Source organism: Thermobia domestica, chromosome 5 (genome assembly GCF_964235325.1).
Source record: "Thermobia domestica chromosome 5, izTheDome1.hap1.1, whole genome shotgun sequence".
Classification (NCBI taxonomy): Eukaryota; Metazoa; Arthropoda; class Insecta; order Zygentoma; family Lepismatidae; genus Thermobia; species Thermobia domestica.
This window is the reverse complement of record NC_137458.1, coordinates 309,673,063-309,689,099: the sequence shown is the minus strand read 5'-3', so window position 1 is coordinate 309,689,099 and position 16,037 is coordinate 309,673,063. Positions and strand designations below refer to the sequence as shown.

Genomic DNA, 16,037 nt, shown 5'->3' with positions numbered 1-16,037 from the left:
GTTTTAGTCGAATGTCAACTTTAATAGTGGACCTGCTGGTTATTGAGAGCATTCTTTTTATTTCTCTTTTGTGTCATTTAATTTTAGAAAACTGAGATTTACTTGCAGTGAATAATTTCGTGTTTCAATACCCGATGCAAAAGCTGGCAACACAGCATTGATTATCACGTGAGCACAGCGAGCTGTCAAAAAGGACAAGTAGTATTAATTGCAGTGTAGCTTAGCTACTTCGAGCATGAAACACTCTTTGTCAGACTTCCTTCCTTTCTGGTAGCCTTATCTTACATGAAGTTTTGCCAGATGACTTATATAAATTACCCTCTGTTATAATTAGAGTGATCTCATATTAATACTAAATAACAAACATTCTGAAAATTGTCTTACAGTCGATAAGGTTCCAATACACATTGGGTATTGGAATAACTAATATATCTTATGTACTTGATTAGCTGTCACCTAATCAAGAGAAGAAATTCTTATTTCTATTGGCAATCATTTAGAGACCACGAAAGCCATCATACATCACACGTGCAAAAATACATTGCAGCTGCTCAAAGCATATTTACTTGTATTGCGGAAGCTTGTTCTGATACATTCAGTTGTATAGCTTGTTTATTTCTTCATAAGAGTACTTTCTTTAGTTGACGTTTGCAAAGGAACTTAAAAACTCTTCCCCAACAAAAGAAGGTAAATATACACATTCATAAATAAAATAAAATATGAAAACATCATTTCTCGATCAATAATTTCTTTCATGTTCATGTTTTTATTTGCTTGTTGATGGTTTTCAAAATCAGATTATCTACTTAGGTCTTTTTTTATATAGAATATACATGTATAAAAGACGTGAGAGGCATTGAATAAATCTGCCAGTGCAGTAATCGATTTTAAGAGGCAAAAAGTCACTCTGAGAAGTAATTTTTAGTGCGAAGTTTAACATCACTTTCCTTTTGCTTCACTTGCCTTTTGACTGCTTATTACATTTTAAATTATATCATCACTTAAATTTGTCATAATAGTTAAACATTAGGTTAGTACAACCAGTGGAAGTTATCTTTTATGGTTTTGCATCTACTTGTTCCAGAGATTGAGTGGTTCGTGGATCAAGTGGGTCAATATTTGTGAGTGGGTCATGGGTCAACAAGACATGACCCACTGCAACCCACCACCCACCTTGACCCACCGATCTACTTTGCTCAGTGTATTGTAACACAGCAACTTGTGAACATTAGTGAATTTGTGTACTTTTTACTTTCAAGGCCTCTATTTTCCTTCCCTTTTCATTTGTTTCTATTTACTCACCTGAGATGAGTATATCTAAGTGAAAAAAGAACTTCAGGCATTTCTTTTGGGTATTGGTATTTGCAATTGTAATAGTATTAATAGAACTTACCACTTAGATTTCGGAACAAAGACGAATTTTACACTTTTTTCTCCTTTACGTTGGTCTACTTTACCTTGATTTGATACTTCCAAATTTAATCCTATTTTCCACTGAAAAGTGTCTTTCATTCAACAAGAAAATAATTATATATGATAACTAAATTGAAATTCATCGTAATATGGCCTATGACAAACAGCTTACTATTCTATATCGTAAAGGTCATGCCCACCGGTATTATAAGAGAAAGGTTCTTGACCGTAGAAATTCACACTCCGATTAATGATAATTTCACTCACAGCTTTAGTTTTAGTACAAGTTTAAAGTCTTTAGTCAGTGGAGACGAGGGCGTGGATCATGAATCCGTGTTGATAACGATGGGTTTTAGTGGGTCAGTGGGTCGTGGATTAAAGTTTCATTGGCCCATGCCATCTCTGACTTGAGCAGAAGTTTGAATGAAAATAGTGTGATGTTGCTGAAGGAGTAAGGTTCACTTTGCAGTGTTATGGTACAACTTCAAAATTTATATATATATACAGGGCCGGATTTAGGGGCTGCAAAGGTGCACGTGCATCCTAGTTCGTTGTAAATATACATTAGCTAAAGCGAGAAGTTAGCACTGAATGTTGCAGAATCAATAGTTTAAGTCAATTTTCTGAAGGTTGAAGGAAAAGAATTCATCGAGAGCACACACTTAGCATTTCCAAAGGAATTCCTCATTCACATCACAGATGCCTAAAGGCATTTTAAACAATTAAATTTAGTTCAAATTGTATTGGTAGTTATTGGTGCACCCCCTCAGACAATCCTGGATCCGGCCCTGTATAAAGATACAGATTATACAGGGTGGCTCCTGATTATGAATGTTTGACTGACTGTAGTATTTGTAATTTTGGACAAAAAGTTTCGATATGACAACACTGTGTAGCATGAGAGTGAGGATAAGAGCCACTGGATTTAGAAGCGTTAATGTTTGCCAGACAGAACTAAACGAAACATTCCAAAACGCTGGATCGGCAGACGTGTGGTCTGTGAAGTGGTCAACTCGATTTCCCGACGTACCACTACCTGACTTTTTCTTATTGAGTGTTTTAAAGGACAAAGTGTGTCATAATGGCATGCGCAATTTGGCCGAACTGTAGCACGGGAAACTATCAGAGAAGAGTTCCACAAGATACCAGTACGGGACTGTCAAGCTGCTTGGGAACAGCGTTGCTCTTCGTCTCCAGGCATGTATCGATTTGGATGGTTGCTCTTCGTCTTCAGGCATGAATCGATTTGGATGGTTGCTCTTCGTCTCCAGGCATGTATCGATTTGGATGGTTGCTCTTCGTCTTCAGGTATGTATCGATTTGGATGGTTGCTCTTCGTCTCCAGGCATGTATCGATTTGGATGGTTGCTCTTTGTCTCCAGGCATGTATCGATTTGGATGGTTGCTCTTCGTCTCCAGGCTTGTATTGATTTGGATGGTTGCTCTTCGTCTCCAGGCATGTATCGATTTTGATGGTTACTCTTCGTCTGCAGGCATGTATCGATTTGGATGGTTGTTCTTCGTCTTCAGGTATGTATCGATTTGGATGGTTGCTCTTCGTCTCCGGGCATGTATCGATGTGGATGATTGCTCTTCGTCTCCAGGCATGTTTCGATTTGGATGGTTACTCATCGTCTCCAGGCCGGTATCGATTTGGATGGTTGCTCTTCGTCTCCAGGAATGTGTTGATTTGGATGGTGCATTGTTGGCCCATGCTTTGGAGAACAAAGATTAAAATTCTTGAATGTAAAGATTTGAGAGTAATGCGTTTAATATTCAATTTTACCTTAGTAGCCAAAAGCTTTCGGCCAGTTGGCACGTACATGACTTTTGGCTTTCTACGCTTGCATTGAAACTCATGCTTTTATACAATCTGCCTTTTGTTGTACTTGCAAGTAATGTTTTACCCCCTTCGTAGAGCGACATAGCATCACTGGCCGTTCATTGGCAATTGACTTGACTTATAAACTACTTGCATCAAGCTTGAATGGAACACTGAATGTAAGCTTGTCTCCATGTAATTTCGTTACTGGAATCCAGCTAGCGGCATGCTTTCACGCTTTCCAATCAAGCTTCATGCAAGCTTTGCCGACTTGAAATTCAAGCTTACAGCAAGCGGTTTGCAAGTTGCATCTGCTACTAGGGTATGTTCAAGTTAGGTTGCCAGTTTCTTTACCGTAATCTTCTAAACATCACATGCATAATTATGGTCAACTCTATATTTCAATGAGATTTAATAATGTATTGCCATTATGTGACTGACTGACCGGTATAGAATTCGTTGAAAAATCATCTTTAAAACAATTAAAATTTGTAATTTCCTACTTCTACTTCTGAAACAATTTACCACTCTGCAAATTACTAAGACCTTATCTCTGGTGAAGACCTCGCATGACAAGGAGCATTTCTTTCCCTTCAAAATGAGTTATTTTTTTTTGTTGTTGTTGTTGTTTTTTAAGACAGATAAACAAGGATGCAAATTTTCAGTAGAGTTCCACATATTTGTGAAATTTACGGAAGAAATTTGTAACAATATTCTAATAGATTAGAGTGTAAATAATCGAAGTATATCGTTATTTTAGATGTAACGCTCGTATTTACGTAGAAATTCATTAATGAGAGGCTAAACTACCAAGAACGGATTCCTCCATAATGTTATCGTTAAGAACGGTATACAAAATGAAGTAAGGTAAAGTTATCTAAAGATAGTGTCCTAACTCATAATGAGCAACCATAGAAGTGCCCGAGAGTTCAGAGATTTATGAAAATTTTCGTACATATTGTTTGTTCTTTAAGAGCATCAATGTGGAAGCAATGAAAACTTATCAAGATCTTACCTTTAACGTTCATAATAACACACAAATACATAATCCAACACGTAAGGTATATGTTTTTATGCCAAATACAGCACTTTTCCGCTATACTCATTTATCTGATTACCCACCGTTCCTGACGCGCCTGCTACTTACAGAGCCCTTCTCCCTGCTGCTCTGCAGTCCAGACTTGGTTAAGTAGAATTCGTACTTTTTAGTGGCAGCCTAGAACCGTGATGGAATGGGTAATGGGTCACTTGTGTCATGACTTTTGTCCACATCATCCTGGTCTCTGTCCCATTTTTTCAGACCCAGTCTGACCCGGGCCCAAATATCTTCTCTGTATCATTACTGCAGAATTTTATAGTGTATTAATGATGCTCAGTGCTTGTGTCTTATTCTTGCTATTTCCTGCCGCCTTTGTACTCTGATAGACCTTGTAGTTATCTTTCAGTGCAATACTTGTCTCACACACACACACACACACACACACACACACACATGCATACACATACACAGAGAGGAAGGGAGAGAGAGAAAATTACATTTAGTGATAAGACAATGACAGAGGAATCATGTTTGTCAGAATGGCATTAGTAGTCTCATATATACAGGGTGTTTCAAAACAACACCGACAACGTTTGGAAGATGATTCCTGACACCAAGATGAGACAAAAAGTATAGGTCAACCTGGGTGCAGGAATCAGTGATTTCGGAGTTATAGCCTGCCGAAAACATTAAAAAAAAGTGAAGATTAAAGGCCCTTAGCTCCGAAACTATGGGATTTAACGCAGTCGGGTCAAGACTTCACTTATGAACTAGTATGTGCCCTATCTAAATATCCAAGTCTCAGAATCCTGCGGTATTTCCGCAACAATTTTTATATAGGTAGTTGGTGAATACTTCAAATTAAATACCCGTAGCCAAAGTACGTCTATAAAAATTGTTGCGTGAGTACCTCAAGATTCTGAAACGCTTATTTTTGGATAGCGTGTATATAGTTCCTAAGTGAAATTTTGACCCAATTAAAGCAGCAACCAAAGTTTTGGAGCTGTGGGCCTTTAAAGTTCAGATTTTTGTGTTTTCGGCAGCCTATAACTCCGAAAGAAAGCATTTGTGCACCCAGGTTGGTCTATACTTTTGTCTTATCTTGGTGTCAGAAATCATCTCCCAACGTTGTCGGTGTTGTTTTGAAACACCCTGTATATTTTTCATGTATATGGCGATGTTTTATAATTGATTTGCTCCTAGTCATTGGCCTATCTGGTTACGTCGAGTCTGATGGGTCATGCATCTGACTGTACCTGGATCTAACTGTATCTGGATCTTTCGGGTCATGAGACACGAAGTTCGTGACATATTGCATCACTGCCGAGCACAAGTTGGTTAGTGTTTTGTTCCACAGTAGTTTTTACGCATACGTATTTTTATGCCATTCTAAAGTGTATCTACACCGAAATATGTAAGTCCGTATTGCAAAAGTGATTTGTTGGACACAAAAAATCAGTTTAGTAAGAAAATGCATGAGCAAAAAAGAGAGAAAATACAATAATGTATTTGTACTCAAGTAAACTGTACAATCGCATGATGCACAACACCTGGCACACTCTAAATAATCATTATAATACACTTCTGTTTCAGTGTTTGCAAACCTACTTAAATTGTGTAAAGTTAATTTCAAAAAAGGTTTGTAAAAACCGCGTGTCACGATTTTATTACTAGATACAACTGGAATTTTGCAGAGACATGATTACAGTGTTGCCGGAAAAATAGCTGAAGATAATAATACAAAATTGTGCAAGTGTGGTTCCATAATATTATTTTCAAATAGCAATCCATCTAATCACACTTTCATCTTTCAAAAGATCAATACTTTTTAGACAGCCTAATATTGTTAGTGGCTTTGTCAATTTTGTTTTATTAATACATCAAAAAGTTTTGTTCATGTTAGTATATATTCCTAAAGTTCAAACAAAAAATATTTAAGTTTGAGGGCATTAGATAAATTGAAACAAGTATATTTTGTTTATATAAGTACACATTAGTTTAGTTTAAACAAGAATTTTTTGTTTATGTTAGTAGACATTAGTTCAGTTTAAACCAGAATATTTTGTTTATGTTAGTACATATTAGTTTAGTTTAAACAAGAATATGTTTGTTTATGTTAAGATACATTAGTTCAGTTTAAACAAGTATGTTGTTTATGACACAATACATTAGTTCAGTTTAAACAAGAAGTATTTGTTTATGTTAGGATATGTTACTTCAGTTTAAAAACACATATATTTGTTAATGTTAATATACATTACTGCAGTTTAAACAAGAATGTATTTTTATGTTAGGATACATTAGTTCAATTTCAAAAAGAATATGTGTGTTTACGGTAGTACATATTAGTTTAGTTTAAACAAGATTATATGTGTTTGTCTTAGTACACATTAATTCAATTTAAACAAGAATATCTTGTCTATATTAATAGACATTTGAAACAAGAATATTTTCTTTATGTTCGTACACAATAGTTCAGCTTAAAGAAGAACATATTTGTTTATGTTATTAAACATTAGTTCAATTGAAACAGCAATATTTTGTTTATATTAGTAGACATTAGTTTAGTTTAAACAAGAATATTTTCTTTATTTTAGTACACAATAGTTCACTTTAAACAAGAATAGTTCTTATGTTCGTACACATAAATTCACTTTAAAAAGTACACTTTGCTTACGTTTGTACAAATTATTTTAGTTTATATAAGTACACTTCGTTTATGTTAGTACACATTAGTTCAAACAAGTACACTTCCTTATATTAGTTCACGTTAGCTTCGTTTAAAAAAGAATATTTTGTTTGTTATAGAACACAGTAGTTTAGTTCAAACAAATACACTTCTTTATATTAGTACGCGTTATTTTAGTTCAAACAAGAACATTTTCTATATGCTAGTACACATTAGCTTACTTCAAAAAGAACATTTTGTGCATGTTAGTAAACACTAGTTCAGTTTAAAGAAAAATATTTTGTTTATGTTAGTAATTACACATTAGTTCAGTTTAAAAATAATATTTTGTTTATGCTATTACACACTAGATCTGTTTAAAGAGGAATATTATGTTTATGTTAGTACTTACACATTAGTACTTAAATATAATATTTTATTTACGTTAGTACATACTAGTTCAGGTTAAACAACAATATTATATTTATGTAAGTACTTACACATTAGTTCAATTTAAAAATAATATTTTGTTTATGTTAGTACATACTAGTTCTGTTTAAAGAAGAATATTATATTTATGTTAGTACTTACACACTAGTTCAGTTTTAAAATAATATTTTGTTTATGTTAGTACACACTAGTTCTGTTTAAAGACGAATATTATGTTTACGTTAGTACTTTCACATTTGTTCAATTTAAAAATAATATTTTGTTTATGTTAGTTCACACTAGTTCTTTTTAAAGAAGAATATTATGTTTATGTTAGTACTTACACATTAGTTCAATTTAAAAATAATAATTTGTTTATGTTAGTTCACACTAGTTTTGTTTAAGGAAGAATATTATGTTTGTGTTAGTACTTACACATTAGTTCAATTTAAAAATAATGTTTTGTTTATGTTAGTTCATACTAGTTCTGTTTAAAGAAGAATATTATGTTTATGTTAGTACTTACACATTAGTTCAATTTAAAAATAATATTTTGTTTATGTTAGTTCACGCTAGTTCTGTTTAAAGAGGAATATTATGTTTATGTTAGTACTTAGAAGGAGTTTAGTTTAAAAATAATATTTTGTTAATGTTAGTTCACACTAGTTCTGTTTAAAGAAGAATATTATGTTTATGTTAGTACTTACACATTAGTTCAATTTAGAAATAATATTTTGTTTATGTTTGTACATACTAGTTTAGTTTGAAGAATAATATTCTGTTTATGTTATTTCGTATTCTATAGTTCAGTTTAAAAATATTTTGTTTATGTTAGTACATACTAGTTCTGTTTAAAGAAGAATATTTTGATTATGTTAGTACTTACACATTAGTTCACTTTTAAAATATTTTGTTTATTTTAGTATTTATACATTAATTCAGTTTAAAAATAATATTTTGTTTATGTTAGTACACACTAGTTCAGTTTAAAGAAGGATATTTTGTTTATATTAGTACTTACACATTAGTTCAATTTAAAAATGACATTTTGTTTATATTAGTATGCACTAGTTCTATTTAAAAAAGAATATTATGTTTATGTTCGTACTTACACATTAGTTCAGTTTCAAAATAATATTATCTTTATGTTAGTACACACTAGTTCTGTTTAAAGAAGAATATTATGTTTACGTTAGTACTTACACATTAGTTCAATTTAAAAATTATATTTTGTTTATGTTAGTTCACACTAGTTCTTTTTAAAGAAGAATATTATGTTTATGTTAGTACTTATACATTAGTTCAATTACAAAAATAATTTGTTTATGTTAGTTCACACTAGTTTTGTTTAAAGAAGTATATTTGGTTTATGTTAGTTCTTACACTTTAGTTAAGTTTAAAAATATTTTATTTACGTTAGTACATACTAGTTCAGGTTAAACAAGAATATTATATTTATGTAAGTACTTACACATTAGTTCAATTTAAAAATAATATTTTGTTTATGTTAGTACATACTAGTTCTGTTTAAAGAAGAATATTATATTTATGTTAGTACTTACACATTAGTTCAGTTTTAAAATAATATTTTGTTTATGTTACTACACACTAGTTCTGTTTAAAGACGAATATTATGTTTACGTTAGTACTTTCACATTTGTTCAATTTAAAAATAATATTTTGTTTATGTTAGTTCACACTAGTTCTTTTTAAAGAAGAATATTATGTTTATGTTAGTACTTACACATTAGTTCAATTTAAAAATAATAATTTGTTTATGTTAGTTCACACTAGTTTTGTTTAAGGAAGAATATTATGTTTGTGTTAGTACTTACACATTAGTTCAATTTAAAAATAATGTTTTGTTTATGTTAGTTCATACTAGTTCTGTTTAAAGAAGAATATTATGTTTATGTTAGTACTTACACATTAGTTCAATTTAAAAATAATATTTTGTTTATGTTAGTTCACGCTAGTTGTGTTTAAAGAGGAATATTATGTTTATGTTAGTACTTACACATTAGTTCAGTTTTAAAATAATATTTTGTTTATGTTAGTTCACACTAGTTCTGTTTAAAGAAGAATATTATGTTTATGTTAATACTTACACATTAGTTCAATTTAGAAATAATATTTTGTTTATGTTTGTACATACTAGTTTAGTTTGAAGAATAATATTCTGTTTATGTTATTTCGTATTCTATAGTTCAGTTTAAAAATATTTTGTTTATGTTAGTACATACTAGTTCTGTTTAAAGAAGAATATTTTGATTATGTTAGTACTTACACATTAGTTCAATTTAAAAATAATATTTTGTTTATGTTAGTTCACGCTAGTTCTGTTTAAAGAGGAATATTATGTTTATGTTAGTACTTACACATTAGTTCAGTTTTAAAATAATATTTTGTTTATGTTAGTTCACACTAGTTCTGTTTAAAGAAGAATATTATGTTTACGTTAGTACTTACACATTAGTTCAATTTAAAAATTATATTTTGTTTATGTTAGTTCACACTAGTTCTTTTTAAAGAAGAATATTATGTTTATGTTAGTACTTATACATTAGTTCAATTAAAAAAAATAATTTGTTTATGTTAGTTCACACTAGTTTTGTTTAAAGAAGTATATTTGGTTTATGTTAGTTCTTACACTTTAGTTAAGTTTAAAAATAATATTTTATTTACGTTAGTACATACTAGTTAAGGTTAAACATGAATATTATATTTATGTAAGTACTTACACATTAGTTCAATTTAAAAATAATATTTTGTTTATGTTAGTACATACTAGTTCTGTTTAAAGAAGAATATTATGTTTATGTTAGTACTTACACATTAGTTCAGTTTTAAAATAATATTTTGTTTATGTTAGTACACACTAGTTCTGTTTAAAGAAGAATATTATGTTTACGTTAGTACTTTCACATTTGTTCAATTTAAAAATAATATTTTGTTTATGTTAGTTCACACTAGTTCTTTTTAAAGAAGAATATTATGTTTATGTTAGTACTTACACATTAGTTCAATTTAAAAATAATAATTTGTTTATGTTAGTTCACACTAGTTTTGTTTAAGGAAGAATATTATGTTTGTGTTAGTACTTACACATTAGTTCAATTTAAAAATAATGTTTTGTTTATGTTAGTTCATACTAGTTCTGTTTAAAGAAGAATATTATGTTTATGTTAGTACTTACATATTAGTTCAATTTAAAAATAATATTTTGTTTATGTTAGTTCACGCTAGTTCTGTTTAAAGAGGAATATTATGTTTATGTTAGTACTTAGAAGGAGTTTAGTTTAAAAATAATATTTTGTTTATGTTAGTTCACACTAGTTCTGTTTAAAGAAGAATATTATGTTTATGTTAGTACTTACATATTAGTTCAGTATAAAACTAATATTTTGTTTATGTTTGTACATACTAGTTTAGTTTGAAGAATAATATTCTGTTTATGTTATTTCGTACTCTATAGTTCAGTTTAAAAATATTTTGTTTATGTTAGTACATACTAGTTCTGTTTAAAGAAGAATATTTTGATTATGTTAGTACTTACACATTAGTTCAATTTAAAAATTATATTTTGTTTATGTTAGTTCACACTAGTTCTTTTTAAAGAAGAATATTATGTTTATGTTAGTACTTATACATTAGTTCAATTTAAAAATAATAATTTGTTTATGTTAGTTCACACTAGTTTTGTTTAAAGAAGTATATTTGGTTTATGTTAGTTCTTACACTTTAGTTAAGTTTAAAAATAATATTTTATTTATGTTAGTACATACTAGTTCAGGTTAAACAAGAATATTATGTTTATGTAAGTACTTACACATTAGTTCAATTTAAAAATAATATTTTGTTTATGTTAGTACATACCAATTCTGTTTAAAGAAGAATATTATGTTTATGTTAGTACTTACACATTAGTTCAGTTTTAAAATAATATTTTGTTTATGTCAGTACACACTAGTTCTGTTTAAAGAAGAATATTATGTTTATGTTAGTACTTACACATTAGTTCAGTTTTAAAATAATATTTTGTTTAAGTCAGTACACACTAGTTCTGTTTAAAGAAGAATATTATGTTTACGTTAGTACTTACACATTAGTTCAATTTAAAAATAATATTTTGTTTATGTTAGTTCACACTAGTTCTTTTTAAAGAAGAATATTATGTTTATGTTAGTACTTATACATTAGTTCAATTTAAAAATAATATTTTGTTTATGTTAGTTCACACTAGTTCTTTTTAAAGAAGATTATTATGTTTATGTTAGTACGTATACATTAGTTCAATTTAAAAATAATAATTTGTTTATGTTAGTTCACACTAGTTTTGTTTAAAGAAGAATATTATGTTTATGTTAGTACTTACACATTAGTTCAATTTAAAAATAATATTGTGTTTATGTTAGTTCACACTAGTTCTGTTTAAAGAAGAATATTATGTTTATGTTAGTGCTTACACATTAGTTCAATTTAAAAATAATATTCTGTTTATGTTAGTTCGCACTAGTTCTGTTTAAAGAAGAATATTAAGTTTATGTTAGTACTTACACATTATTTCAGTTTAAAAATATTTTGTTTATGTTACTACACACTAGTTCAGTTTAAAGCAGAATATTTAGTTTATGTTAGTACTTACACATTATTTCAGTATTAAATTAATATTTTGTTTATGTTAGTTTAAACTTGTTCAGGTTAAAGAAGAATATTGTGTTTATGTTAGTGAACATTAATTTAGTTACAGTTAGTGCAATAAAACAAATGTTCATTGCGACTTTAAAGTTAAAGTTTTCTTCAATATCTACATTTTGCTCTGATTTCTGTTTGTTTGTATGTTTGTTGCTATATGAAGTGCTATAATATTTTTCTATGATCTAATGCCTCCTGTTCATTTAATGAACGATATATGAACATTACATTTTCGAAATAGACTGTAAAAATAAATGTTTGTTTTTTGCTAAGTTCCAAATTGTCAAAATATGTGTCATTATATGGTAGTTACTACATCATACATGGCTAAGTGAGTAGGAAGAAAGACCATCTTAAATATATTGACTTGTTTACTAAATAGTAATTTGTCCTTATTTATTCCTTGAGAATATTATCTTTTATCTTTTGATTTCTGAGAAGAGTGAGGAAATCTGTTGAGCATCTTCAAGGTCATAATTGAGCTACAATATTTAGTTTTTTCTTTCATATCTCTAATGCCATATTGAGAAATACTTACAGTTTGATGTACATTACCAATTAAATAGAGGAGTAAGTAGGTAGAAAATCTTACCCAGAAAAGATTTAGAGATATTGTCAGCAAGAATGAAAGGAAAAATAATGACCATTAAGGACATTTAATATGACCTTTAGCCGCTATGCAGACTGTGAATTGGGAAGAACAATTTAGAATATAAAAATCCCTTCTTCCTGTTGTAATGGCTAGAGCAAGTTTGATTCTCAGTGCGAGGGAAATTGAGTGCACTATAGGAATTCATATCTCTCCCTAAATAGTAGGTTTTGTCCTGTAAAATCATTCCTGGACGTAATTACAAATTAATCAATTAAGAAATAAAGATCTACAGTTTTGTCATTGATCAATTCAGTGGACCATGTATACTAAATGGCATAACACTGTAGTATATACCGGTGATTATTTAATGTATAATAAAAACTTTGTTCTTTTCAGGATCACTACTGTAACAGTGGTTCAAAGCATTTTCACGATGAGAATATATCTATTAACTATCTTACTAGATTTTGGAATGAGTCATCTTCCAAATCTTTACGAAATAACAACGCAAGAGTACAAAGAAATACCGATAGTACAGATGACTAACTGTATGATATTCTTGGGAAGACATTACTTTGAAAAAAGTAGATTTATTTCTATATTTACTGCATTTATGAATAACGACATTCATTCAGATTTACATCAGTGGTTTCGTCGAAATTTAGAAATTCCTGTTGTTATTAGTTCAATCTCCTACTTCGCTGAAGAATTACTGGCTGAATTTCATGATACCTCTAAGCTTGGAAAAGGTGATGTTTTTGTAATAGCAATTTCATATTCAGGAGGTATCACAGAGGCTTTACAATTTGCTCAGAATTCAATCCAATGGAATTCAAGAGGATATTTCTTCATTTTAGCACTCGACAAAGAGATTAGGGAAGAGGAAATGCATTTCATTCTAGAATCTCTTTGGAAGTTAGGAGTTATCAATCTTGTACTATTTTCGGTAAACAACAGTATTTTTAGTAGCAATGAGATACATATAAAAGTTTAAGTTATAATCCCTTTTTGTCTAACGACAACGAAAACAGAAGTGGAGTCGTGTATCCGGTAGTATCAAGTAATGTCTGTCAGGATTTATCAACAAATGTAGATGATTTATTTCCAGACAAATTGAAAGATCTACATGGGTATACTATAAGAGGACGTAGTTACGATATTTTTCCTGATCTCTTGTACACTCCTGAAACAGCACTCTCTGCAGAACCAATGCCCGACAAAGGTCCAGATGCAGAATTCATTAAAATATTTGCTGAACAAATGAACTTCACTTTACATAGTAGATGGGCCGAATATATCGATAATGTTCCAAACATAACATGGAATCCAATATTAACTAATATTGTCCTCAAAGAATCCGATATATTTCTTAACGCTCTTCCCTTGTATACCGATGATGTTCAAGTTTTAGATTTCACCACACCAGTAGCAACTCTTCCTATATCGTTTCTAGTGCCTAGTGCACCAAGTGTTCCTGTATGGAAACGTTTAAAGAAAGCGTTTGAAGTAAATGTATGGATTTTAATTTTAGTTTCCATATTCACTGTGTATTTACTTCTTTATACGTTTACCACTATACAAGATGGTGGAAAAACTCAGCTCAAACAAACAAGCTTATTACTGTATACTTGGTCTATATTGTTGAAAGTATCCGTGCTTCATCAACCATCCACGACGCCTCTTAGAATATTATTCATACACTACGTAGCTTTCTGTATCGTTATTATGTCCATTTATGAAGGGCATATTGATGTAGTGTTAACAGTTCCGGAATATGGCAGAGAAATGCAAACCCTTGACGATGTAGCTGAAAGCGGTTTGGAGGTAAAGAGTTACCCCGAACATAAAGACATAATTATGGAATCTTTGAATCCTGCAATGAGAAGCATGATTCCACGATATAAGACCGAGAAAGATGTTGTAGGTACAATTGAATCCATAGCGTTCAATAGAAACGTTGTTATTTTCGAACCTGTTAAATATCTGTATCGTATCATTATAGAGAAAATGTTAATTAAAGATGGACGTCTTCTAGTACACGTTGTCGAACAGCCAGCACTTATGCACTACACATCTTTTTATTTGAGTAGAGACTCACCGTATTTGCCTAAATTAAATGCTTTCATTCGAAGAATATTAGAAGCAGGCCTACGAGATAAGTGGTACAAAGAAACCTTTTTCGAACTTATGTTAAAACACACAATTCTATACAACTATCTTGATGGATTTTATCTCACTCACAAACCACTTGCATTGCCTTTTCAGCATTTAAAACTTACGTTTATTTTGCTCTCAATTGGAATCAGTTTCAGTTTGTGTTCATTCTTTTTCGAACTGATAGTTTCAAAATGTTGTGATCGATCTTGAAGGCAAATTACGTAAAAATAACTAAATTAATCAATTGTCTCGGAACTTCATAACATGAAGTGCATAGCTATTCGAATAATGCGAGAACTGTCCAGAAACTGACAGACATTTTGAAATAATAAAAAAACGTAACCGAATGAACAAATCAAATTGTAATATATACATTAGAAAGGTAAACTCTTAAGCTATTTTCTTACATAATCGCCATGCAAATTAAGGCACTTGTTATACCATGGTACAAGTTCTTCAATACCGTCGCAGTAGAAATTTGCCGCCTGCGATTTCAACCACTGGCTTACACCGGCATGCAGTTTGGCGTCAGTATCAGAGCATTGTGTACCAAACCATGTCTTCATCGCTGGGAAGAGGTTATAGTCGCTCCGCCTTTCAAATCCGGGCTGTATGGTGTTGTGATCGAATACATCCCATTCAAAACCTCCAAGAGCTGTCGGTTACGCTTGACCGTGTACGGAATCGGACTTCGCTCATTTTCCATGTCCGTACACTTCACACAGTTGGCGATGGATTTCAATAGATTTGTGGCTTTTTGGCAACCAAAAACCTAATCACAGAACGCACCTCACAACCGTCCATTTTTCTATTACAGCGTCCAATGTCACACGTGACACGAAGCATAGTAAGAGCGTCACAGTTCTCACACTACTACAGCTGGATGCGTGCTCAGTGTAATAACCTTCTGACACGAAGATGGCGACTCTAGTCCCGCCATAGGTTAAAAGTCTAGCACTTTCTGAATATTAAATCATACATTTATTTCATCGTCATTTCTCACCGACTTCATCTCATACTTACTTACAGCTTTAAAGAATAAACAAATCCACAACTTCTATCTTGTAACATCAGTAGCATAAAATCAGTATTGATAACATACCGGGTGTTCAGAAAGTAACTATCCAGAACAACATTCGGAACATTACTCCCGATGTTCTGCACAACGTCCTCAAGAACATATGTGTGCAACTGTGTCTTCAAGTGCAAAGGGTCACTTCCA

General features: G+C 30.9%; 1 protein-coding gene across 1 annotated transcript; it reads left to right on the top strand.

The window, feature by feature from the left end:
- The first annotated feature begins 13,867 nt into the window (after window positions 1-13,867).
- On the top strand, window positions 13,868-15,025 carry LOC145685639 (uncharacterized). Its single transcript, XM_081758029.1, has one exon. It carries the CDS (start codon window positions 13,868-13,870, stop codon window positions 15,023-15,025), a length of 1,158 nt encoding a protein of 385 aa, XP_081614155.1.
- The last annotated feature ends 1,012 nt before the right edge of the window (window positions 15,026-16,037 follow it).

Excerpts from the sequence above, each read along its gene's own strand:
- LOC145685639 (XM_081758029.1), top strand. The coding sequence starts at position 13,868 with ATGCCCGACAAAGGTCCAGATGCAGAATTCATTAAAATATTTGCTGAA.